The sequence below is a fragment of the Papilio xuthus genome, unplaced genomic scaffold (genome assembly GCF_000836235.2).
Source record: "Papilio xuthus unplaced genomic scaffold, Pxut_1.1 DF824992.1, whole genome shotgun sequence".
Classification (NCBI taxonomy): Eukaryota; Metazoa; Arthropoda; class Insecta; order Lepidoptera; family Papilionidae; genus Papilio; species Papilio xuthus.
The window spans coordinates 854549-880623 of record NW_013533657.1 but is presented as its reverse complement, the minus strand read 5'-3'; the positions used below and the strand labels follow the sequence as shown (position 1 = coordinate 880623).

General features: G+C 34.3%; 1 protein-coding gene across 3 annotated transcripts in view; it reads left to right on the top strand.

The window, feature by feature from the left end:
- Positions 1–1061: 1061 nt before the first annotated feature.
- The window catches only part of Pten (phosphatase and tensin-like protein), a 39770-nt gene continuing 14756 nt past the window's right edge, over positions 1062–26075 (top strand). Inside the window, exons 1-2 of one of the 3 annotated variants that reach the window (XM_013324653.1) lie at positions 1062–1818; positions 16759–16931. In XM_013324653.1, coding sequence (XP_013180107.1) covers positions 1587–1818; positions 16759–16931 — 405 coding nt within the window. In that variant the 5' untranslated portion in view covers positions 1062–1586. The remainder of the gene's footprint in view (positions 1819–16758; positions 16932–26075) is intronic. The other 2 variants (XM_013324654.1, XM_013324655.1) reach the window with 2 other exon arrangements.

Below are 26075 nucleotides of genomic sequence, written 5' to 3'. Positions count from 1 at the left end.
ATATAAATGACAATTGAAACAGATATGGGTAGACTTGTTAAATAAGCCGGTCATTAACCTAAACACTTTTCGTTTTTCATTGAAAACGTATTAAGCACAGCCGAGTGCAAATTGGCGGCAAGGTTTATAAAGTGGGTGTGGTAATTAGATGACAAATATTTAGTTGGATCATTGCGTCAATACATCTGCCTCCAAATATAAATAAAAATCATTGTTTACATTTGTCTCCATATCGTTCCTAAACCACTGGTCACATTGTGATTATGTTAGGATTTTAGTTTTTGAAGTTTAAAATGTGACATGCTGGGTTCAGAGAGCTTCTAATTAATATAATGTTTATTCGCTAATAGTACGTTAGGTATGTTCTGTTCTGGAGCTGCTATCTTCAAGCATCAATGATTATTGACAACTATATACTTAGCCAACCTCATATGCAAGCATGTTCGATAAAATGCAACTGGAGTTCGTATTAAATGAACGTAAATCGAGGTTTGCATAGGCATCAACATAACTCACACCTAACACAGAGGGGAGCAATAAGTATCTACAACCTTCTTCTTTATAAGTATTATTTTCGTTTTTGTACTACGGGTATCTGAGGATTGATAAAAGATCATTTTTGCTTGGCAGTTATCGTTTAGCGCACCAGCTAGAGAGAGAAAAGTAGCAAAAGTAAGGAAAGTGAAAAGAAAATTATCTTGGCTCTCATTTTTAACAGTTTTATTATAACATTTGATAATTTTCATCTTGAGGTCTAATTTTGTTTTTTTTTTAATCAAAACGCATACAATTTTTATAATTAATTTGGTTTGACGTCTCCTTTTCAGGTTTCCGAACGAAAATATATGTGGATAAAACAGTTTCATTGAAAACAGCACCATCTATATTATATCTAGAAAACGTGTAAAATTTAATTTTTTTTGTAGTGTGGTTTGTATTTTACATTAACTAAACAAAGAAAAATAGATTTATATTAAGTAGTTATAAACAATAGTCTTTCATAAGTGTTTAAATAAGAAAAAAATCCATTAAATTTATATCTGAAACAAAAATCTCTTTTTCCAATTTCGAATATTCGCGCCGAACGTTACAAACATCACGCCACCTTGCGATGAAAAGTAGAATCCGCAGTGAACAAAGAGAGCTAGCTAGCCACTACTAGAAATTAAGGTTGTGTTTTATCTCTGTCCGACGAGCGCGTACGGGTCGAGCGCGAATGGGACGCCTTCTGCACTTTCGGCCATCAATTCATAACCATCTTTCTTTCTTGTGCAACTGTTTCTTGTCGGTCGTGTTCTGTGATCTAGTGTTAATGCAGGATGGACGCCATTCGCGCGAGATAATTCCCAGTCCTGCCGTGTAGATAGTGTTGCGCGTGAAGTGCCGGGAGTATGCTGTAGTGTCTGGTGCGTCAGGGTGGTCTCAGTGCGGCGAGGAGGTTGGGAGGTCGGGAGCTAGGGAGGTCGGCGAAGGCGCTCGGCGATCGGCTGGGCATGGCGGGCGCAAGTTAGCGGGCGGGAGCGGCGTCCGCTCGCGCTCCGCCGCCGGCCCGATGAGCGGGGCATGCTCGGCGCGGCGGAGGTTTTATGGGTATTTGTGTGAGCTGCCGGCGCCGCGAACGGAAGGCACCCGAAAAGGGTTGGGTGCCGCGAGGACCCGCGAAGGGCGCGGCGGCGGCCGAACTGCTGCCACGGCACGCCGACCTGCCAGCCATGGCAAACTCTATCTCAAGCATCAAGATGAATAACCCCTTCAAGGTCATCGTCAGCAAACAGCGGAAACGCTACACAAAGAACGGCTTCAATTTGGACTTAGCATGTATCCTTTTTTTTGTGTTTCTAGTGCTGTGTGAGATATTTAAACATGATCTGTGTCTTGGAATTGGTAAGTAGCTATCTGTACTATTCATCAATGCATTCGTTAGGGCTTCGGTGACGACATTTACTCGGCAAAGTTGCGGCGAAGCCTGATAACCTGTCTCGAGCATCCTTAAATTGTTCAAGGGCACATAGAATTATAGCGTGCACGTCGCCTCGGCCGTAAACTATTTGACGATTTCGTCTGTTTTTGAGGTTATAACGCGTCTTAAAACAATCAAATTGCGCTTAAATTTTCACTCACAGATAAATAACCTATAAATGCGATAAGTCGTAATGAAGATTAAGGTACTTATGAGTGCTTAAAACCATATTTAGTTAGAATAATGCCATTTTATCCATCGACTAACATAAATAGACAAGGCTAGTCCCTCCAGTACAAGTATAGATAATATTCAAGTCCATTATCTTGCATAGCAACAGTGTCCCTAGCTCATATCTTTATAGACTTAGGATGTAGTTTGCTTCTAAGACACATGAACTGTTTGATTATCATAGTAAAGAATCTCTGATATGCTTCATATACAATATAAAGTACATTTTGTTCCCAATATAGATCCCCTATAGATAAGATTTAAAATTGTTCTCAAAGTTTTGCACAAGTGAATATTGAATACAGAGTTATTAGAATAGTTATAACATTTATTTCCTTATTGTAGGCCTTGATTGAACATATTTATTATAATTCTTAACAATTATTTTTAATAAATAGTTCCAATATTGTAATAAATCATGCCTTATGAAGGTTAAGTTCACTTTGGCTGTCAATTTAATAGTAAATATATTTTTAATAATATTAGTGAAGGAATATTATTATATTGTAGTTGTAACAATTGCTATTCAATTTTATTTTGTTCATTTTATATTGTTAGCAAATACGTCTCGTTAGTCATTGGCAGATATAGATATATATATAGATAAATATGGTTTGTAACACTTAATTACTACACTATTAGTGTGATACAGAGAGGTAGGTAGCAACCACAGACTTCCTTTAGGATAGTCTCTTGTTTCTATTACATTCATACATCTAATAAATGTTTGCCAGTTTCCGGTGCTCTTAGTTTAATTTAAGTGTGTTATGTGTAGATTTTACTTTTAATTGATGGTTCTTGAAACTGTTCTCTTACTTAATTAGATGTTTATAATGAAACAATTATAACATAATCCTTAAAATAATGTAAAAAAGTAATGAACGATAAATTAGCCTATTTGATAAGTATCAGTTGCTTTCAGGTTTTCTGCAATTTCTTGCAAATGTCCAAATTTCTATTTTCAGAAAGTGCGCAAAGAACTATAACAATTAAACCACACTTTTAACCTAGAGATGTAGGAAGTATTTATGCATTTCCATTTGGTTTTAAATTAGTACTAACATTGCAGTTGTGCTGTACTTGTAATATTCACTCCACTAGAGTTTGTACTACTGAAATCTTTTGTTTAGCAATGGTGAGTATCCTTGATCCATACATCCATGTTACTACACCGATAACATCACCATTTCTATACCTGCGCTAAAACACTTGAAAGTAATGTTAATAATCTTACTAATATTATAAATGTGAATGTTTAGATGTATTATTGACGGATGTTTTTTAAAGGTATCTCCAAAATGGCTGAAGGTATCTCAGTCTCGGAATATAGTCTTAGAAAAACATATAGGCTACTAATTAGGTTTCTTTTAATCCACCATGGACAGAGTCGCGGTCCACCGCTATTATGTACATATACTATGTACTATATTTATGTAGTATATTGGCAAGTAGTGCTGTTTCTCTGTATCAGTAGTGTGATAATGCTATCAGAGCCTGCATTGGTCAATGACCTGAAATGCTTAGCTAAAATTCAATGCGTTGCTTTTGTTAATATGTCATAAAATGTAATTTTAACAAATTGAAAAAATTATGAGCAAGTATTCTTTAAAAAAAATGGGGAAATTCTATTAGGAATTGAAAGTTAAGTATAAATCAAATTAATACTAAAAGATATGTTTTACGTTTTGCTTGTTTCATTTGTAACCAAGAAGGTTAGACAGTATAGTTTGGCATTATTTTAATTCCTAAATTATTCTATATTAAATGTGTACTATAGAAGGTGTGGTCTGTGCTTTAGGAAAATCTTTAGAATTATAAACCACTTGAGACAGCCTAAGATATAAAAAAATGAACAATGAATTTTAATTATACATTGTGATTGTTAAAGTTATCCATTAATTTATTCATGGTCCGTAATCGTGTTAATATGAATGTGACACGTTCTGTCATTTGGCGGTCTGTCAATGCCGAGTGCGGCAGGCGATCACTTAGCACCGTTTTTTGGCAGCTACATTGTTTGATGTTACGCTTAGTGGTGTCAGAAAGCTATATTGTTGCAATAATATATTGTATAATAAATATTAAGGTGTGGTTACATTGGAGTGTATGATAATTTTGTGTACATTAGTTGTTAGTGCCTAGAGTTAATTCTTTTCCTTGTAGCCTAATGTTTAGTTTCTAAGCATCTTTTATATATTGGTATCTCAAATGCAATAAGCATACAGAAATTAATTAATTGCGTTAAATTGTATGTTTTTGCTTTTTTTTATTGTTGCCTCTTTTATATTCAAGAATATTAGAATCGTTATCCATGACCTCTTTATTAAATACACAAAAAAGTTTTCCGTATACCATAATCGTATTCGAAGTAGTATTTATGCAATTTAAGGAGTTTTTTGATGTTATTTGTGGCATGCATGCCGGGTTTATATTACGCCAGTACAGTAAGACAGTAGCACTGAAAATCAGCGCTGGCATACAACTGGCTTAATGTAAACATTAACTTGCGCCAGTGAGAATACATGCTATCTCTACTGTCCTACTGTACTGGCATAATGTAAACTAGGCATTATGTCTTTTTCTTTTTTTGCTACTATGGTATTACTTTAGCAATTACCTATTTAATTTTTCATGATGTTTTTTTTGAAATAAGAGTTTATTCTACAGTTTAATGGATCAGCACCTTTATGCACACATTGATATTAATTTTCAAATCACACATTAGAAAACCATATTCACATCGTAATGAAGGTCTAATCAAAAGGTCGTTGACCTCAATGTAGTCGCCGTCATACTCGGCTCTATTATGATTTATTTTTTGTTTACTTTGTAAAATACACTCGACGTGTCGCTTAGCAACAGCATACAATCTGCGGTATGGTACTTTGCACATGTTATGAGCGTGTGGATTTTATTACTTACGCCTGTTTAAAATAACTTGATTCCGTTTTTATGACTTGCTCGAAGAAGGGTATAGCTGTCGTCGGTTTTCAATTTTATTTACATGTTGACCTTGGTGCGTGTGCTGACAGCCACACGTGATGGGTCATGGGTTCGTAGGATGACAACTCTTGTCTGATTCTTATCGAACAGTTAACATGTGATTATAAATAGAGTGGAAGGGATTCATCTTATTTCTTACTTATCTTATTAATAAAAAATGTACTATATTAAAAATATGATAAATAAATGTATATGGATATAAATACAAATGTTTGGATGGATGGACGGGTCTCAATGAAATTTGGCATAGATATAGAACATAGTCTGGAAGAATACATAGGCGATTAAGTTTTTTTTTAATTACACGCAGACGGAGTTGCGGGCGACAGCTAGTCTTTGTATATTTTGTGTATAATTTACTTGTAATTTAACTTAGTTGAATAGTGAAACGAAGGTTGTCGGTGCTGAGGCAAGCTATTAATAAGTAATTAATTTAACTAATTGACTGCTTGATAATTATCGCTTTAGCTCGAAGTGCATTATTAGCGCTAAAGTGGGCTGAGTTAAATCTATGTAAAAATAGTTTAAAATAAGAAAGTACTAAAGTTAATTTTAGTCAAGTTTAACTTACTATCATATTTGTTACTAATATTATAAATGCGAATGTATGGATGGATGGATGAATGTTTGTTAGAAGGTGTCTCAAAAACGGCTGCGTAGATCTCGGTGACATTTGGCAGTGCAGAACATAGCCTGGAAGAACACATAGGCTAATTCACTTTTTTTTTGCGTGGACGGAGTCGAGGGGAGGCATCTAGTTTATATATAACCTTTTCAGATTTAATTTATACAATCTGTACACATTTTAATTGTCTTAGATTATTAAATTAAATTTTGAAAATAAAACTCCTCTTATTTCCTTATTTTGATGGCCGCTTAACAAGTCCGAATTTTTGGAATGTTTTAAATAGATATAAACAAAAAAGTATTTTACATTTCTGGTTAATACTAGGTTAATGGCTAAGGGTACGGACTTCCAACCACCTAGTCTAGGGTTTGAATCCCGCCGTTCTACTATATCGTAAACCATAACACAAGTCTAGAGTTTAGTTGGAATGTAAAATAAATATTAAATTAACATGTACAGTTCCATTTTCTGAAATACATATTGTCATCCTGCTCAATATATTTGAAAATAACAGATGACAAGTTTTGTATAGATATGTAACAGCAGTGGAATCTCACGGTTAAGTGGTATATCTCAGTTATAATTTGTTGGCGTGTGTTTGGTGTGTGGTCACTCTCGCCGTCGCGTTGTCGTCACGCGATCGTCAATCATGGTGTGATGGTAATCGCCGATACAAACTGAATCGTCACGGCTATAAACTGATGTTTGCTATTTACTTTATGAACATGCGTTTATTATCGATTCAGAGTTGATTGGTTACTAAGGTAGTGTAGATTTGTTGGAGAAATCGTCGAAAATTTATGTTACCCGTCTACTTGTCGCTTACGAGTCGGTCCGCGCGGAATTAAAAAAAAACTTTGTAGTCTATGTTTTCTTGCAGTCTATGGTCCACATCTATGCGAAATTTCAAACATTTACCCATCCACGAAACATTTGCATTTATAATATAATAAAATAGTCGATATCAACCAATGGGCGACCACTACTGTATATAATACGTGCCGAATAAACTTGCTGAAATGAAATGTTTGCAATATTGTATCACTAAAATACTTACTTCTTATGTAAAAACAGTAAGACAATTGTATAATTACTAGGTTGTATTGGGATAGGTCATGTGAGTAGCTCAGTTTCCTATGTGCTCGTGCTCTATCTGCGCCTGCGCATGTAGATTAACGTATGCCATTTATCCTCCCGAGTGCTGAGAGCTGTTGCCAGTTTATTGAAGGTGTGCCGTATGTCACGTATACATCAGTATAATTTTATAGTTTTTACGCGCCGCCCGTGCTTTGTCTGACGTATAATGCAAAGTTAACTGTCGCGCTTATCATTTGCTTTCTGAGACCGAAATTTATATTTAAAACATAATGGTTATACATCTTACTGTATTAGACCAATAAAAAAACATTTTTATAGAAATATTTAGAACTCGGAAATTAACGATTAGTCTTTTTATTATGATTTTTTTATATTAAATATACGTTATATTTGAAACTACTTTTTTGCATTTTATTTATAGAATGCCTATCAGCTAAGTTCTTACACGCAGAGAATTAATATTCATGATATCTTTTTATTATTTCCGCTTATATTTTAACCATGTTCTGTTTTTCCTTTTTAAAGTAGTTAAAAATTGACTTATTAACATAAATTTTTACGTTTTTAGTCAAAAATATACAATTGGTTTTTAACAAAATACTGCGTGGAATCGAACCCACGATCTAACCGGCCAGTTGTTTCTGACTATTAAATCCAGATGGACGATTAAATGAAACAGGTCGAGCAAGTTTTTAACTCGAGATTATAATATGAATACAATATTTTCTAGATTAGAAAGTTTTGTCGTTTCGTGTCGTTAGCTTTTCAAAGGTGTCAGAGTTCTTCGGTAAGGTCAACTCTGGTGACAATACGCTATGCTTTATTGCCCGCTTTCGTAAACATGTTTTCAACATGCTTTCTCTCTAAATTAAGATATTAGAGTCTAATTTTTTTATGTAGTTAATATTGTGAAAAAGATTTATATTATGTTATTGAAGCTTTAAATGTCGATTTTATTCTTATAACTATTAAATAGATAAATAAATTTACTATTAATACTTTTCTTTCAAATGAACAAATAGATAACTATATTTATATGTATATATTTAAAGAAATCTTCATGTCCTGTATTTCATGACGTTAAAATTGATGTACAGTTAATAATTACTTTTCTCTTTTCCGATTGTTTAAAAAAATACGAGAATTTTTGTGTAATTTTGAAGTTTTTTTCGACTGCGCCTAAATTTTAAACCTTATATTTTTTAAACAATTTCCTGTTCTTGTATAATAAAAATGAAGGTCTCTTGTAAAACTTTGATTTAATTTTCTTATACATTTTTTTTTAATTTAAAGTGATGCAATAACAACGAGGTGTAATAAGTTTGACGTGCCTGTGTGTGTATGTCTGTCTGTCTGTGGTATCGTAGTTCCTGAAATGATATACCGATTTTGATATTGCTTTGTTTGCTAATTTAATTTATTTAGTACTCGTGTTATATGAAATTCCAGCGTATTTTACATAGCAAATGCATTTTGATACATTCTCCTCATTTATCCCAGAACTGTGAGAAAATTCGAAAATACAAAACCAATATTAATGTTCTTGGCGCTTTAGTATAATTAATAGTTTAATTTACCTTTAAAATTAATGTTTATTATATGAAAACCAGTTTGTAGACAAAATATCAGATCACGACAATAAGAAATCCGCTTTCACGATCATATTTACATAATTTGGTGGTCAAATTAATTCATATGAACCCATTTTTTAACAGAGCATTGTGATACCAACAGGTGGGCGAAACCTATTTATTTACCTTTCAAAATTAACGGTTTTACCTCCTTTAAAACTATTAATTTTAACCATACATTGTTCTTGTATGAATTAAGATATTGTAAAACGGGCGAAAAAAACTGTCCAATCAGATGACCATTATTCTCAACAGGTCTAAGATATAGGATAGATCTTTCAATCGTTGATAAGCTAGCTGTCGCTCGCAACTTCCGTACACGCGGTGCTAGAAAGAACTTAGTAGTCTATGTGCACTTCCAGACTATGTTTTACATCTATGAAAAATTTCCCCGACATCCGTTAAGCCATTTTAGAGATAACTTCCAACAAACATCCGTACATTCATTCAAACATTCGCATTTATAATATTAGTAAAATTAGTAGGATTTTAATAAGCTGCAATACATCTTTTCAATGGAACAACTAGCCTAAGTTTGTCAGTACAAGATCTAAAGTTCGATCCTACAAATCTTCGATGGCCTTGAAGCTGATTTAAAGTGTTTGAACCCATACATTCTCTTCAAAGTTAATTTAAAACGTCATCTAGAATTGTTGCAAATAACATGAATATCCTCTGCATAATAGTTTATTAGTTAAGTTGCGCTGAATTTAATCGCAGCAATTAGGCAACGAAGGCTCAAGGCCGTGCGCGGTGAAATGGAATACGCGCACTCCGCCTAGCAACAGGCCGAAACGCGCGTGTCTCAATTATATCTAATGCGGCCGTTGCTAGCGATTTTTTGAATAACGGCCTATTAAAACTTTCGGCAGTCGTCGTTCTTATCGTAACGACTCAAGGTCTTCATTTATCTTACTTCTTACTAATATTATTAATGCGTATGTTTAGATGAATGTTAGAAGATATCTTCAGTAGAATTAGTCAGGAAGAATACATAGGCACCAATACATACCAGTTAAGTTTTTTTTTAAATTTTGTGCGGACAAAGTCAAAGGCGACAGCTAGTTTATCTTTAAGAACGAGTATAATTAATATATTAACTAGTATTTGTGAGTATTTTCTTCGTTTCTATTATGTTTTCTTATTTAATCCGGATCCCGCTGGAATTTGGCATAGATGTAGAACATAGTCTGGAACAACACCTAGGCTACTTGTTAGGTTTTAATGCTGCGCGGAAGGAGTCGCGTGTGACAACTAGAATTAAAATAACATCAGATTTTTATTGATATTAATAGCGAGTATAATATTACAGTACTACAATGGACATTTTATCAATATCTAGGTCAGTATAGGTGATTCACGATACGTTTGGTGCGACTGTGTACTCGGCATGCAACTAGTCTGTTGAACTAGACTTGATAATCCCCAGTGTGATGACTCAGTCGCCTCGCTACTCCTTTTGTATGTAATTGTATTGCTTCAACATTATACTTTGTAATAATACATACATACATACATACATACATTACATAATACATACATCTTATGTTATAACGTCTTCTATAGAGTACATACAACATTGGTAGCTTTTGCATGCCCCGTTATAGCGTTCTTATAGCAAGGCTTTAGAGGTTCACAGTTTTTAATGAATGTGTTGAGAACTATTTGTAGTTTTCGCCCGCGACTCTGTTCGCGCAAAATTAAAAAAAATAAATAATTAGTAGCCTATGTCTTCTGCAGGACTATGCTCTATACCTATGCCGAATTTCATCGAGATCTGTTTAGCCGTTCTGGAGATACATTCAAACAAACATTCATCTATCCATCCAACTTTGCTCCATCCATCTAGCTTTTGTCCGCGATATATTTCGTGTACAATTAAAAATTCATACAATCTGTATTAAAAACATCAATTTAATATATCTTTATGTCCAGTAGTTTAGTTATTTGCTATGTTATTATTTATATTATTATATAATATAGTTGTGTTCAGTTGAAGGTCTTCTTCAGTTGAACGCGTTTCTACGCGTGTAATGTAACTGCTAAAGCGCACACATTGGATTACATTGTCTGGTATTGAGTTCGCATTGTTTTACTTGTATTACGTATTCTTGTAAGTCTTACGATGCAAATTATCTTACTATTATAAATGCGAGTGTTTAGATGTATAGATGGATAGTAGAAGGTATATCCAGAACGACTCAAAACATGTAGATGGAATATAGCATAGATGTAGAACATAGTCAGGAAGAACATGTAGGCTACTAAATATATAGGAGTCGCGGGAGACAGCGAGTAATGTAATTTACTGCAGTTTTTCTATATATGTTTAAAAATAATCGAAACAAAATTCTATATACTACTCCAGGTTAAGTAAGAAGCGAAATATATATTTTTTTTAAATAAATATAAGGAAGTTAGTAATGGGATGTATGACAGGCGGTGTGGTCGATGCGACAAGATGCAAGGGGCCCGTTGCGGCTTGTTTTTTGTATGCCTACAATAGCCGGCCCGATGCACTCGGAAATTTCTTTTTGCGATGCAAAAAAGCGTTTCCGCAGTCGGCCAGACAGGTTGGGCCGGATGTTACGTCATCGGGGCCCTTATTAAGACCCTCGTGTTCGCAAATTAGTTATTTCCTTGCACATTACCTTTGTGTTTTTCCTTTAATGTGTTGCCAGATTTAAGGAACGGAAAGCGTACTCTGTTTATTTATTAACTTCATATTAATAAACGTCTATTTCAATCCACTTTATTGAAGAGATATTCAGACTCGGTAACAAATAAGTTATTTTTGTGGAAAAAATCGCTAAATTCAAAAATCGAATCAAAATCAACGAATAGCAAATGATAATTTTTTTTTTTTTTGTATTTCCAATTGATAATACTTTTTCCTTTGTTGTGTAACAAAATGTCAAGAGCTCTACAAAGCTCTGTATTTAAATCATCTTTTAGTCATGCCAACCAAATCGTTTGCGGTTTTCCTTCCTATTGTGTCCCTTTGCAATTATACTTGAAATACGTTTCGTAACATGAGATTCGTGTTTCTTCATACAACAAAGCCTAATGAGGCAGCAAGGTAAAGACAACATTCTCCGTAACCTTATTTCAGGAATTTATTTCGATTATGCCAATGTAAAATAACATATATTACTTTAGAGCTGTAGACCGCAACTCTGTCCGCGCTTAATTAAAAAAAAACTTAATTAGTAGCCTATGTGGTCTTCCAGACTATGTTCTACATCTATGCCAAATTTCATCGAGATCCGTTCTGGAGATACTTCCTACAAACATTGGTCCTTCCATCTGAACATTCGCATTTATAATATTAGAAAGATTGTAGACACTGCAAATCTTTAAACTATTGAATACTACGATGAATCTTAATATTTTCTTAACAATTACTTAAAAAACTATTGTATCGTACTACGATTACTATTTTGAAGTAATAATCATAGAAACAGTAACTGAACTGTATATTTCAGTAGGCAATTGCTACTACTTAGTAACTACGGAACTGAATGTGAAAGTATTTTATTGCGTACCATTTCTATTTGCCTGTACACATGTCTTTAACAAAATGAGCGATATTATGAGTCGAATGTAGTTTCTATCGTTACAAAGTAAGAGTTAACGTTTCTCTTATGACTTTTGCTTGTGATTTTACACTGTTATCTGTTTTGGAACATTGCTCTAACATCCTGTGAGCCTAGCACGAATGTTTGTGATAATCGCCTTCGTATCGTCATTGTCAAAATTAATGAGATTTTCGGTGTGCTATACGCCTGATTGGGGCGCTGCTTTTTAATTCAAATTTTGTCGATGAAGACGCGATTGTAATAAATATTCGTGATACGCCCACTGTTGAAGGGAATCCACGAGAAATTTGTCAAAACGTCTTAGTGTAAGATCCTATTAAACATTTGACATTTTAGCTTTTTACCCGTCTGACACAAGTCGGTTATTTTTTACGCCAGTATGCAAGATTTTTTATGTATGTATAATTTATAGTGATATAAAATATTGAACCAAACTGACTGATTTTAACTAGTAAGATCTTTATTCCTGGAGTGTGACGAAGAGGGTCAGTCAGACGTGTTTTTCTAGTACTTTTTCTTCGTCGTTACAGTCTTTTCAGGCTGGTCGTAGTCATCAAGTATCAGTGACTCGCTTTTTTTAGCACTACATACCTACTTTTCACAAAAAGTGTGATGATTCGGGTATAGCTATGTTATGTCCTTGGTCCGAGAAAAAATAGCGAACGTGTATGTTCAAGTACACTATTGTGCTTTCAAAGGATGTATTATAGAATATTAGTTTTATCTACACCGCAATGTGTAGACGTTACGGCGCGCGTCTCCGTGTTGAATTGCAAGCCAATTTAATATTTCGTCCGCGTAGGTTTGCAGTTAGGTGTTGAAATGTTAATTTTAGCATATACGCTGACCCCGTATCTGACGGTTACATTGTTCTAATGTCTTTTATAAAGAAAATTTATTATAACAATCGTATTTAGATTGCTGAAAAGATAACGCTTAATATGTTTTAAACTTAATAAAATTTACTTTCGAATACGAAATGCAAACATTTTATTGGTCGATATGTTTTATTCAATTTTAAATTGTAACTCAAAGTGTTAGAGTTGATTTTACTGTGTAGGTAACACAGACGTACGATTATGGAAGGTTTTTTTGTGCATTAGAGAAACATAGGTAATGCTATGCAAAGCGAGGTGGGGTGCGGTTGCGCAAGCTACGGCGTCGCCACTTTACCGTTGTGCGTGCGGTGCGCCACTTGTGCAACTGTGACCGGTTGCTCGTCCCCCACTGCCCCTCTCCCCTCCAACTAAACTCCTCCTTATTCCTCATCCACAGATCCAAACTCAAATATCGTGGAAAATATTATATTGCATCACAATCCCCGTATAGGTAATTGACCCCAACAACAATGCTCCCGAGGTCGAAGTTGTATAATGTCATATTTAGCAATGTGTCATGATTTCCATTTGAATTTTATAAATGAAAATGAAATATTTATTTCTTATGTATAATAAAAATAGTATTAAGCTACTTGATAATCTTACTTCTTACTAATATTATAAATGTGAATGTTTGGATGGGTGGATGGACATTTGTTAGAAGGCATGTCCAGAACGGATTAACGGATCTTGGAAGAACACATAGGCTCATAATTAAGTTCTTTTATCCACGTGGACGATGTCGCAGGCGATAACTAGTTCTTGAATAAAACGATGAATTAGTAAACGAAAGTTTTACCAGTTCTATTGGAATATTTAGTGAGAGCTTTAGTGTAGACTAAGTATAAATCTATAGTTATAGTTACCGATTGTGTAATGGGCATTAAATGAATGAGTGTTAGACGCAGATTGTAGTTGCTATGCAAACCAAAGCGTTGACAAAACGTTGCTATCGCGTATTTCACCGTTAACTTCTAGTTTTGACTCGATTAGTTCACTCATTGCTTGTGAATATGATAACTGTTATTAGCTGTCGCCCGCGACTCCGTCCGGATATAAAAGAAACTTAATTAATAGCCTATGTGTTCTTCAGAACTATGTTCCACATCTGTGCAAGATTTCATTAAAGTCCATGCAGTTGTTTTTGAGATACCGTCAAACAAATCAACCATCCGTTTAATTGAGGACGATAGCTGGTATTAAATACAGTCACTAAATAGATTAATAGGTTAGGTTAATAGATTATCGTTATTGAGAATGGATCGTTATTACGTCATAAATGTTAATATCAAAAGGTGCCCAAGGCCGGGCGTGTAATGGTCAGTTTTATCACTTGATAAGGCAGCGATGTGATTTATTCATAGTCTGGCCACCCGTCTCTCACACCCTCTCTTAATGTGTTTGATTTACTATATTTGTACGTCTGTTTAAATATTTGCAGTGCATGTTTTTGCAAGGAGATAGGTCGTTGTGGACGTCTTTAAGAATGATTTTAATTTCATGCAATTATATCTATCTATCTCTTCTTAACAACCATACATCTATCCATACACGCTTTCTTACACTTTTAATTTAAATTAGGGTCATATTTGCATTTAAAGAATTACTCAAAAGACTTTATGTAGCAAATTAGAAATCTGTAATCTCCTAAATGTCCCTCTGAGCTTTATTCGTCTTTTTAATTAATATATCTGGCAGGAAATTATTTTTTTTTCATATAAAGTTGTATCTTGCTGTGTTAAATTGGTGTAAATAACTTCTCACGACCACATTACCCTAATGGGCTGAAATTATGTTTGCATTTAAAAATGTTGAACGTTTAATGTATATAAAATCAAGGTAACTGTCAACCTCAGTTATAACCTGACATTAATTATCTGCCAGGAGTAGGGGACCCAGGGGAGGGGATGTCTCTCCCTCTACTCGTATAGTCAAGGCGCCGGATAGCATTTTAATTACTTTTATATCTACGATGTATGATATTAAAATCATTAGCATTTTTAATATAACTTAAGAGTATTTTATTTATTACGTTTTATTATTACTTTAGTTAATTATTGTTTAAGTTGCGTAGAGTTCACTATAAAACGTAAAATAAGTTTGAATAAAAAAATGTTTTGGTCACCATTATTGGTTAAATTAACTTAACTTTCTTTGTATCTGAGGGTTAGTACGGTTAGATTTCTGGACTTATCTAAGATTATTACATTTAATTAATCGTAATTAGAATTAACTTTCTACAGATTATAGTAATGAAAAATAATTTTCTTAAATAGCAAGCGACGCACAGTGGGCAGTTTCTCGACTTTGTTAGACATTATCACATTTTTGATGAATATGTCTATGAAAGCCGAGATTTTTGGCCAGTGTGCGACGCAGTGAAGCGTATATATTGCATTTGTCCGGTTTCCTTTTATCGCCTCCCCGACGTATATTTATTGCTCGACGTAATAATTTCGCGTTAGATACGATCTTCAAAAGTTTTATCTTTCGACATTTATTAATTTAAAAGTCTTTATTAGTCATGACTTGATAATATCTTGAGCTTGGTATGTATCTTAAATGAGTGTATCGCTTCGACTCTTGGTTATTTACGTATATATGTAGTCTTTAGTATTTTAACCAACAGTTTTAAAATCTATCTGTTTATTATGGTAGCAAAATTACTTTATTGTTATGCATAGCCTATGAATTGAACGCTTTGCTATGTTTTTTTTTTGTAGAAAAATATTAGCGGATTTTTATTTCTTGTACCAATTCACCTAAACACTATGCTTATATAGTTACTTATAAAATTAGACGATCCACTGTTTGCTTAATAAAAAGCGAACAAAGGATTCAAATTAGCTAATGGCTTTTTGTAACACAGAAACGTTGATTTTAATCAAAAATAAAGCGTTAGTAACAGCAGTAAGTGCAGCGCAATTGACAATGACCGGCCAAGGTCGCGCGTTGCATGGCGCCTGCCTGATGACGTCACACGATGCCAACCCAGATTATCTTGATCGTGTTAAGATAAAGGATAACATCTGTTGTATTGTAGTTTGGACGTTGAGGTTAATGTTAAATGTAATATTGTAGTAAATGTTATTGGGAATAGTGATTAAAATGCTTTTTAATCCTTTATTTATTCTCCCATTTAAATGTTTTTTTCTTTAATTTCTTTTTAATATTGAGTTTATCAGAGTGGTTTTTAAATAAACGTAATAAAAACTAATCAGATGGTAGTATCTCTTAAGTTTTGTTGTGGCCATTTTGGGCAGGTTGTGTTTAACGACAGAAGCCAAAGTTGCCTATTGAGAGCTTACTTATTTAACGTTTATAGACTACCTTTTAAGTGAAGTTGTAAAAACTATCGCACTAATACGATTACTATGAGTATAATAAACCGAATTTTGTAAATTTTAATTCTTAATGTTTGTTCAAATCCTATGATTGCTATAGCGAATTAATTTTACATTTCTGTAAATGTTTGTTCGTCTTATGTCTATTTGAAATTAATAATATAGAGTCTTGACAAAAACTTTAAGGTGAGGCGACGTAACCTTGTCTTTTGACAGTACCACCGTCATTTTCGGGCAGAGATTTGTTGAGAGGGATGTAGAAGAGGTGGCCACTTCTTTGTTTGTCACCTTCTATGCAAAGTGTATATATCTTTTGTTTCTTTCATCTATGTTTGTATATGTAAACTATAAATTATCGAGAATATTACCTTAACGCAACATAACAGATATAACTGACCGTCTAATAGCGATGGGTTTCCCCGCGGAGAAGCTGGAGGGTGTCTACAGGAACCACATCGATGAGGTGTACCGCTTCCTGGAGCAGATGCACAAGGGACATTACAAAATATACAACCTATGCTCCGAGAGGTCCTATGATAAGAGCAAGTTTCACGATAGGGTGAGTACTATTTCATATTTAAATACGATCCAGAAAATCTTTGCAACAGATTAAATCTACTAGGCGTTACATGTGACTTCGTCAAGCCAGAAAGAAGTTCCAATTTTTTTCTGTGTAACCCATAGTTACGTATATTGTAATATTTGTATATACAATCGAATCTGGATAAGCGAGAAACCTCTAAGAGCGAGAGTCATTGTTCGGCCTTGACAATGAACCTTCATAATCGAAAAACAAGGATAAGAAATCTATAGAAGCGAGAAAAATATTGCGGTCCCTTGGACTCTCGCTTATCCAGGTTCAACTGTATTTGACGAGAATGTTCTTTAATGATTTATATTTGTTAAATTCGACATTCGTTCAAGATGACTTTTTAAATCGTGATATTCAAATTCACGAATATAATTTTATCGATCGATTGCGTGATCTGTGTCCAATTTTTAAAACTACACAATATATTTTGGATTTTATGGACCATTTACCTAATATTCACATTCACAATGTACCTAGGAATTTATAACACCGTATTCTATGAAAGGCATTCGCCTAAGTAAGATCTATGTCCATCTATGACGTCACCGATATCGTCTGATAGCGATGATTAGTGGGCGTTTGCTTGTTAGCCACCTTGAACTATAAAAAACCTTTTTTTACATTACTAAAAAAAAAAGAAAATTGTCACATACAAAAGGTCAATGTAATCAGAAACAAATTACATGAAATTAAAAAACAATCATGAAAATGTCAAAAACCAGGTCAAAACTTAAAAGTCAAAAAACCAAAAGCAGTCAGGGACGGAGTGGTACTGTTGCCGAGACTATCGTAGTATTATAAATAGGAATTAAAAATGTAAGGTTAGACTTTCCTGTCATAGAACAAAGGTCACTGGAAATTTAGTGGCCTAAGTTATTCGGAATACGGAAAATTCGAATACTTCTAGTTAATAATCTGGATTGCTGGCAGTATTCCACTTTCAAAGCCATAATTCTTTGAATGTATTGTAACGATAATGGTCGTTAAATGTTATAAAAATATTATTTCACACTAATTTTGTTTAAGACTATACAGACTGACAGAAATTATATAAAAGAGTTCGTAATATGCCGACCACCTTTAGACAAAATGGTAGAGGTATGGCGTCGTTGTTAGTAGCTTTATTAATGTAAAACTTAACTGAAGTTAATGTTTTACATGGAAATTAAAGTATACTATCGGATGAAACGAACAGCGCGTGGTAAAGCTGACGCCGGATAACATTTAGGTATCCTAAATTTAAATTTTAAATCACCTTACAAACGCCGCGACTCGGTTTTACAAAGGGAGCGCGTGATAAAAGCGGTTACTAGATGCGCCTATCATATTATTTTACATAAATCGATATAGATAAATAAAGCATTTTTATTTTTGGGGAAGGCAACATTTTTTTTGTAACAGAAGGGGGCAAACGAGCAGCGAGAACAGAGATTTTTCATAGTTCTTCATATATGTATGCATTAATAGATGAATTATTACTACACCGTATGATATTTTAATATGTGTCGCTTTAACAAAAGTTATCATTTTAAAATAAGACCTCGTTCTTATGTAGACGTGACGAATACGTTTGCAATTAGTGAATATTAAAATCATTTAAAATATTGTATTTAATTACGCAAAACGAATAGATTGATGTGTTAAATATTTCTTGTATTAATTATAGCAGTTGGATTTGATTCACGCATATGCAGTGTTGGAACTGTCGGCATATTGCATCATATTATGACAGGAATACCAAAATTACAAATACAAATACTGTCAAAGTAATATGTATGAATGGATCATAGATTCACTGGTGATCTTTGTTTGGTGCAAACTTTATGCTATCCTTGTTAAGTTACATGTTTGACATTTTCGTCATTTATATTGCGCAATATAATGATCCTTTGCTCTTGTTCTGACTTGATTTTGTTTCTTTTTTCGACTGTTGGAGGAAAGGCTAAAATTAAACATTTTTTTTATATTATAAGGTGACAAACGAGCAAACGTCCACCTGAAATCACTGAAACAGCGAAGCGACTGCTGCCCATACACATCCGCAATTGCAGATGCATTGCCTACCTATTATCGACAGAGGATGCACAGAAAGAGAATATTTTCACTTATCATGCATCCCCTCATCCTGAATATCCAGTTCCACTTCCCATCCTTCCCTTATAATAAAAATGTTAGGAAGTGAAAGAGGATTAAAATTAGGCTTCCGATACCACACTCATCAGACTGTACGCGGAATTGCTTCCACTTCACACCTGTCTTCTGTGTGGTCGTGGTATTCCGCCGGGCGAGCCGGGCCAATTCGTGTGAAGATGTTAAAGCGGGCTCTACCAATGTTAGAAAATGAAATGAAACAAATGAAAGCATTTCTTTAAAACCATACATGGTGTTTATTTTAACGTTCATTGAAAAAGCTTTCTTGCTTACATTAACACAAATCATTCCGTAGCGAGATATAGTTACCAATTACGGTAACTAGTATAGATTGGGCATCGAACGTGGTTCATTATGTATTTAAATTATTTTCGTAATGGTTATGACGAAGCTCAAATATAGCCTTGGGCTATTCGTTATGTTTAAAAGAATTTCGAGATATTATGACATACTTTCTAAGACAAAAAACAGTACTTTAGAAATGATATTTGAGCGTGTACTAAGGACCTATAGAAGGTTATTAATCGCATGCTAATTATGGGTAACTTTAGTTGAATTATATTACCATTGCTCGTTTAATTTATAACTTAAAATCGCATTCTTTAGTGGATATGGCATTGGATTTTATTTTCCATTTAATATGAAATTGTCGAAGCGCCCACGTGAAATCCGTCAGCGGTGAACGTTGCGCAACACTTAACCCGATTACACGTGACTGTAACCCAACTGGGTAATATTGTGTAGTACGCAAACCCAATTGGGTTGCTAACCTCACATTGTGATGTTAAATCTATTCATCGCATATTTAAGAACAAGCTTTCGTCCGTGCGGAATTAAAAAAATATATCAAGAAGTTTATATGTTCCTTCAGACTATGTTTGACATCTGTGCCAAATTTTATCGTAATCCGTTAAGACTTTTTGGTGATACCTTCTTACATCCATTATCTAGGCTAGAATTTATAATATTAGTAAGATGCCAAAATAGAGCTCCGAGAATATGAACAGACGCCGAATATATTTAAAAGAAACCTTATCTTTGAAACAACAGAAATAAGTAAAGGTTTTTGTAAAATTGTTTAGAAAGACAACACACTTGTATATACAGGATGTTGTAATATTGTGATTCAGAGATTCGGACGAGTCATCCCTCTTGGTATAGTCGTCTGAAATCTGCGGTCGGCCAAACCGCTCAACATCCGTTCCATGACCATATATGGCTATCATATCGTAACCGGTACATACTAATTTGTTTAATTTAGGTTATCCAAATTGCCGCCCTTGGTTGAATCGAACGACATTTTCGAATGACTAAAGAATTATAATTATTGTTTCTTTGAACACAAATGTTCACTTAATTAAGTTTTTAAAAATGTTTTAAACTTATGTGATAACTAAACTACCGTTTAAGAATAAGCTAATGTTGCCGTCTCACTTATAGTAAAACTGTCACATGACTTGCTTTTATACAAGCTTTTAAAGAGACATCCTGTATAGTAAAATATACGCATTTCTGTTATAACATTGATTAATTTGCATTTTTTTTACCACACCAAATTTATATCGTGGATCATCAGATTGTTTTATTTAAATTATATATTATTGTAATAAAAAACATAAATTTCTTAATTCATATAATTAATGTGGTCAAATGTCTGTCAGTCTGTCCAGTCAGTTAAAGGTAGGCAAACTAAATAATCATAATAATTTACTACTAATTATAATTAAGTATTATTTCCTTATATACTTATATAGCAGTTCACAGGAATTGATTCTTATTGGGTTTTGTACTCGACAAATTTGAGGATATGATTTAGTACAAGATCATTTTCCTTTCCCCAAATATAGTTATAAAGTTCTACTGTTAACTGTCGTCAATTGCATGTCATTAAAGAAAAACAAAATAAGTACAAGTAATCCTCATCAGCTGGATATATGTCATTTAGGGGCTCGGAACCTACCATACGTCAGTGGTGGCTAGGCCATTGTGACCCACAGCCCAGTGCGGGTTGACTTCACACATATTTTTGAATCTCTTCTCAGCTATTTACCGTAAGAACCTCGAATAACTGTATATATGTACATCGAAAAACAAATTTACACATGGCGGGATTCGAACCCAGGACCTGCAGATTGCAAGTAAGGTGCTTTAACCCCTGAGCCACCAACACTCAAGTTATCCGTGGAATACGAATTGAAAAACATCTCACTACATCGATCTCTCGTTAAGGAGGTTACAATGTAAACTATATAGGTACGTATTTGTCTATAAAAACATAACTCTTTAGTCAATCAAGCGAAGTTGTCAGCTCCACTTTGGTTGGTAACACGACGCAGCCATGACCGTAGGCAAACAATGCAACAGCAGCCGAGCCTGGCCTTGGTGAGGAAGGTGAACCGGTCGCCGGCGACCACGATCGGCCTTTGCTGGCAATCGCTTATCCTTTACCGGAGAACGGAAAGGATAGCTCATACTATACGACAAGTGCCTTCATTTTGTTAGTTAATTGGAACACCTTATTTGTAACATAATCCCATACATTAGTCTAGAATATTTATTTAGTTACTTCTCCAATTCAAACGTGTCAATAAAGTACATATCCATTGGCCCTCGTCGGACGCACGGCACGCACGTCACGCAATGGATTTTAGTTTGTGTGATTTTCCATATCATCCGCGCTTCCCGCATCGCATCAAGACAAAGCAAATCCGTTTAATCCATGCGTGTCTGCTTTTTATGTCTGTATTTTACTCTGGAAAATAATATCTGTTTCCATGCATGTTGGCAATATGTTACTTATTTGTCGTTAGTTTTGTCTATAAATTATTACTATTATCGTTATAATTTACCTGTTTGTGAGGTCGCTTTAGAGGAAGCGATGTATTTTGTATTCTCATGTAAACTATATCGCTCAAAAATTTATTTCCAAAGCAACCAAGTTTAACTATTAGACTATTAATTCTATCAAATAAGGATAATTATGAATACCTAGCTGTCGCCCCCGAATCCGTCCACGCGGAATTAAATAAACGGATCTTGACAGACAGACTGACGGACAACAAAGTGATCCTATAAGGGTTCCGTTTTTTTATTTCGAGGTACGGACTCCTAAAAAACATAATTAGTAGCCTATGAGTTCTTCCAGACTACGTTGCATATGTATACCAAATATCGTCGAGATCGGTCCAGCTGTTCTGGAGATACTTTCAAACAAACATCCATCCATCTAAATTAAACTAAAGACTAAATTAAAGATTAAGGTAAAACACATAGTTTTATATGTTAGGTGGTAATAGATCACTATTCAGTATATAATATCTGCTACAAAATATCGATGTAACATTTAGTGTGGGGTGAGAGGACATGGCAGCTTGGTCGAGTGTCGACCGTCCTAAACCTTTGTCACAGTTATACGTAGAGAGCTCTGTCGGCAAATGCTAGTGTCCTTACAATACTTTGATAGTATTGAATTAGATCGGCTATTGTTACTTAATATGTTACTCTTTTTCATAGCTAAGAGTGACAAAGTACATAATGCTAAATGCACATCTGTATTTAATATTGTCAATTGTAAATATATTTATATATATAAAAATATATTTACTGCGTCGATATTATTTTAAACAACTTATATATTCAACGGATATCTAAAGGAAACAAACAAATATTTCAGCGAGATGTTTGAACTTTATATATAAAGATGACTTAATTTCTCACAATGGCAATAGCATTATCGAAACTCAATATCGCATCTGCGATTGTTTATCTCTCGGATATCATAATATCCGTTCTAAGAATAGTTGTGCGGTGTCGCGTGTAGTAGACAACACGTCGCCCCACTCGGCCGTCTGATCGCGACAGTCGCCAGTCGCCAGTCGCTCACCGATAACACATATCACTGCCCATACAACTATCTTGTAGATAACTCTGATATCAAAAAGATATCGACTCGACTGCATATGCTCCTACAGAGTACACTCAGCTGCATAAATATCTATACATTTTAACAGCTTTAGCAAATTGTCTTCTTCGGTTTGAAAAATATTTATACACGCATCTGCCCTTATACTTTCAACTATGAATACTTGCTAAGCGAAGACGACTTTAAGTATTTTTGAAGGCATATACAAGTTATTGAAGTTTTGTAAGTGTTTACATATTTCTGCAGCTGACTGTACTTATAAGATATATTGAAATATCGTACTTTAGCCTGGGTTGGACTTAAGCTTTGTACAGTAGAGATTCCTTCTTTTCTGTTAGTTCAGTCTTATCAGACTGTTCCTGGTCGTTTTCCAGTTACCCGTTTTATCCGGGGCATGTTGCATACTGTTAATCTTCTCTGAACCTCCTATTCTTTCTGTCAAGGATGATCCCCGTGGTTTTCTTCTATTTGATATTTCCAGACCACGGTGCTTTTTGGTTTTCCTCTGTCGTCTGACGTCTTTCTTTGTGTATTTTCCACACATCTACTTATGCTCGTTCCATACTTCCTCATTTACGTTTCATGTTTTTTCTAACTTATAATTCTTTCTCTTTCACTAATCTCGTATTATCTCTTTATCAATAAAATATATTAAGCAGTTGGATATTGGGTTATTTATATTGGCCCTTGATAATTCATCATAGCATTCAATTTAATTTTATCAATGTCTAATAATCATCAGCTCACTATACGTCTCCACCGAGGGGCTCGGAGCCTACCCTAAGTTAAGGGTGATTAGACCATAGTCAACCACGCTGGCCAAGTGCGGGTTGGTTGACTTCACACATATCTTTGAATTTCTTCTCAGATACGTGCAGGTTGCATCACGATGTTTTCCTTCACCGTAAGAACGTCGGATAAATGTACATATGTAAATCGGAAATGGAAAAACACATTGGTACATGGCGGGATTCGAAGACAGGACCTGCAGATTGCAAGTCAAGTGCTTAACCCCTGAGCCACCGACGCTCTCTATGTCTAATAATGACGACTTATAATTAGTGTGGTTTTTGGTAAATGACGTAGACGTAGTTACAAGAGGAAAGTAATACGTTGACAGGTGTGTTGTTAAACCGCTACAAAAACGTTTGCGCATCAAATGACGTAAACGGATTTATGTTGCGATTTACGCGAATTTATACTGATTACTAGTATTATATTGATGTAGGATGATTAGTGCTGACGTAGGCCTTTGTCATGAAAATAAATAATTTAATTATGTACCTACAAATTTTGTTATATGTGTTTTTCAATGGTAAGTAATAATTTTTCACGTAGTTTTATTACCAAAAAATTTAGTTCTATCCTTGTATTGCTTTTTATGCATATATATTATAGTAATCAATACAAATATTATAAAGGAGACAGAGTTGTACTTTTGTATGTACCGAAGAACACAAAAACTACGAAAACTGAATTATCTCTAAGAAACATTGACTATATTACTGAATTTGGTCGCCCACGACTTAGCGTCCGGGTTTAAAAAAAATAGTAGCCTATTTGTCGTTCCAGATTATGTTCTATATTTAAAATTTCATCGAGATCCGTTCAGCCGTTCTGCAGATACCTTGTAATAAACATCCTTAAATCCATCCAAACATTCGCATTTAAAATATTAGTAAGATTTAATATCCGTATGAAGTCGCCGGCTAAAGTTAGTAACAATTATGATTAATATGACATGAATACAACATTCGTAAACATATATTAATTAAATGAAAATATACACTGACCCCTAAAGTTAAGTTATTTTCCAAAATAACCATTTTTAAATGTACTATAAACTAATCTTCATACAAATGGTCGCGCCTACCTTCGATTCGTCACCGATTTTAGAAACTTAAGAAGCAATTAAAATGCTGATAACTGGATATGCAAGTTCTATCATCGTTTTATATTAATAAAATGTTTTATCATCAGTTTTATCATATTTGACCTCTATAATAGCTTCCTTACGTCGTCGACTATATTTTAATATAATTATTTTTCACCATAATTGTAATTTAATTTATAATTAATGATATGAAATACTGTAGCGATACCTTCCTTGTATATATAAGCCTTAAGGACATCTAAAGGGCAATAGATTGTTCAGTCTTCGTATTATATTATCGTAGAAATTATGTGACCGATAGAAATAAATTAACCAATCCAATATTGTTTTAGTACCCTAATACTTATTTTAGATATTTTTATTGTTTATTACTTTCATTCTTTATTATTATTAATATAAATTCGAATGTTTAGATGGATGGATGTGTTAGAAGGTATCTTCAGAACGGTTGCATGGATCTTGGTGAAATTTGACTAAGATTTAGAACTTTTTTTTATATTTCGCGCAGACGGAGTCGAGGGCGACAGCTAGTTTTAGTATAAAGGAGTTCACATGTTCTGAATTAGAATATGTACAATGTGTAATCGCCTTTTACCTCAAAACGGTACCATTACAGTAAATTTGAGTGTGCTTGCCGATAAGAGATATGAATATTATCTTTGTATCAGTCAATGATCGATCGTTTCATCGATTGTGAGGGGCTTTTAATGCACTTATAACGCACCAATGCTGCAATTATGGAGTAGATCAAGGCGTTGATGATGAAATTGAATAAGGAACTTTAGACTCTAGTCAGGACTAAACGTGGGGTGTTTTAGACCACGGAAAGGTCAAGTGGTGAGGCAAAGGATTGAACTGCTACTTGTAATAAGTTTCTCTATTTGATTAAATTGATTCAAGAAGTTCATTGCAATACATATGTCATCCGTTAGGGGATAGTACATCAATCAGGAGTGATGTAGAGTTCTCGGTTGGTAAAGCGCGTAATCTCGCCAATTTCGTGCGATAAACTCTCCAATAAATCCTTGGGGTGTGCTCGAGTACGGCTGATACATTATCGTGTTTTAAACGGGTTCATATCTTCGCGATCGTAATCGCCGACCGGGGTGGGGAACGGTTCGAGGTTTCGTGCGCGCGTAATGAC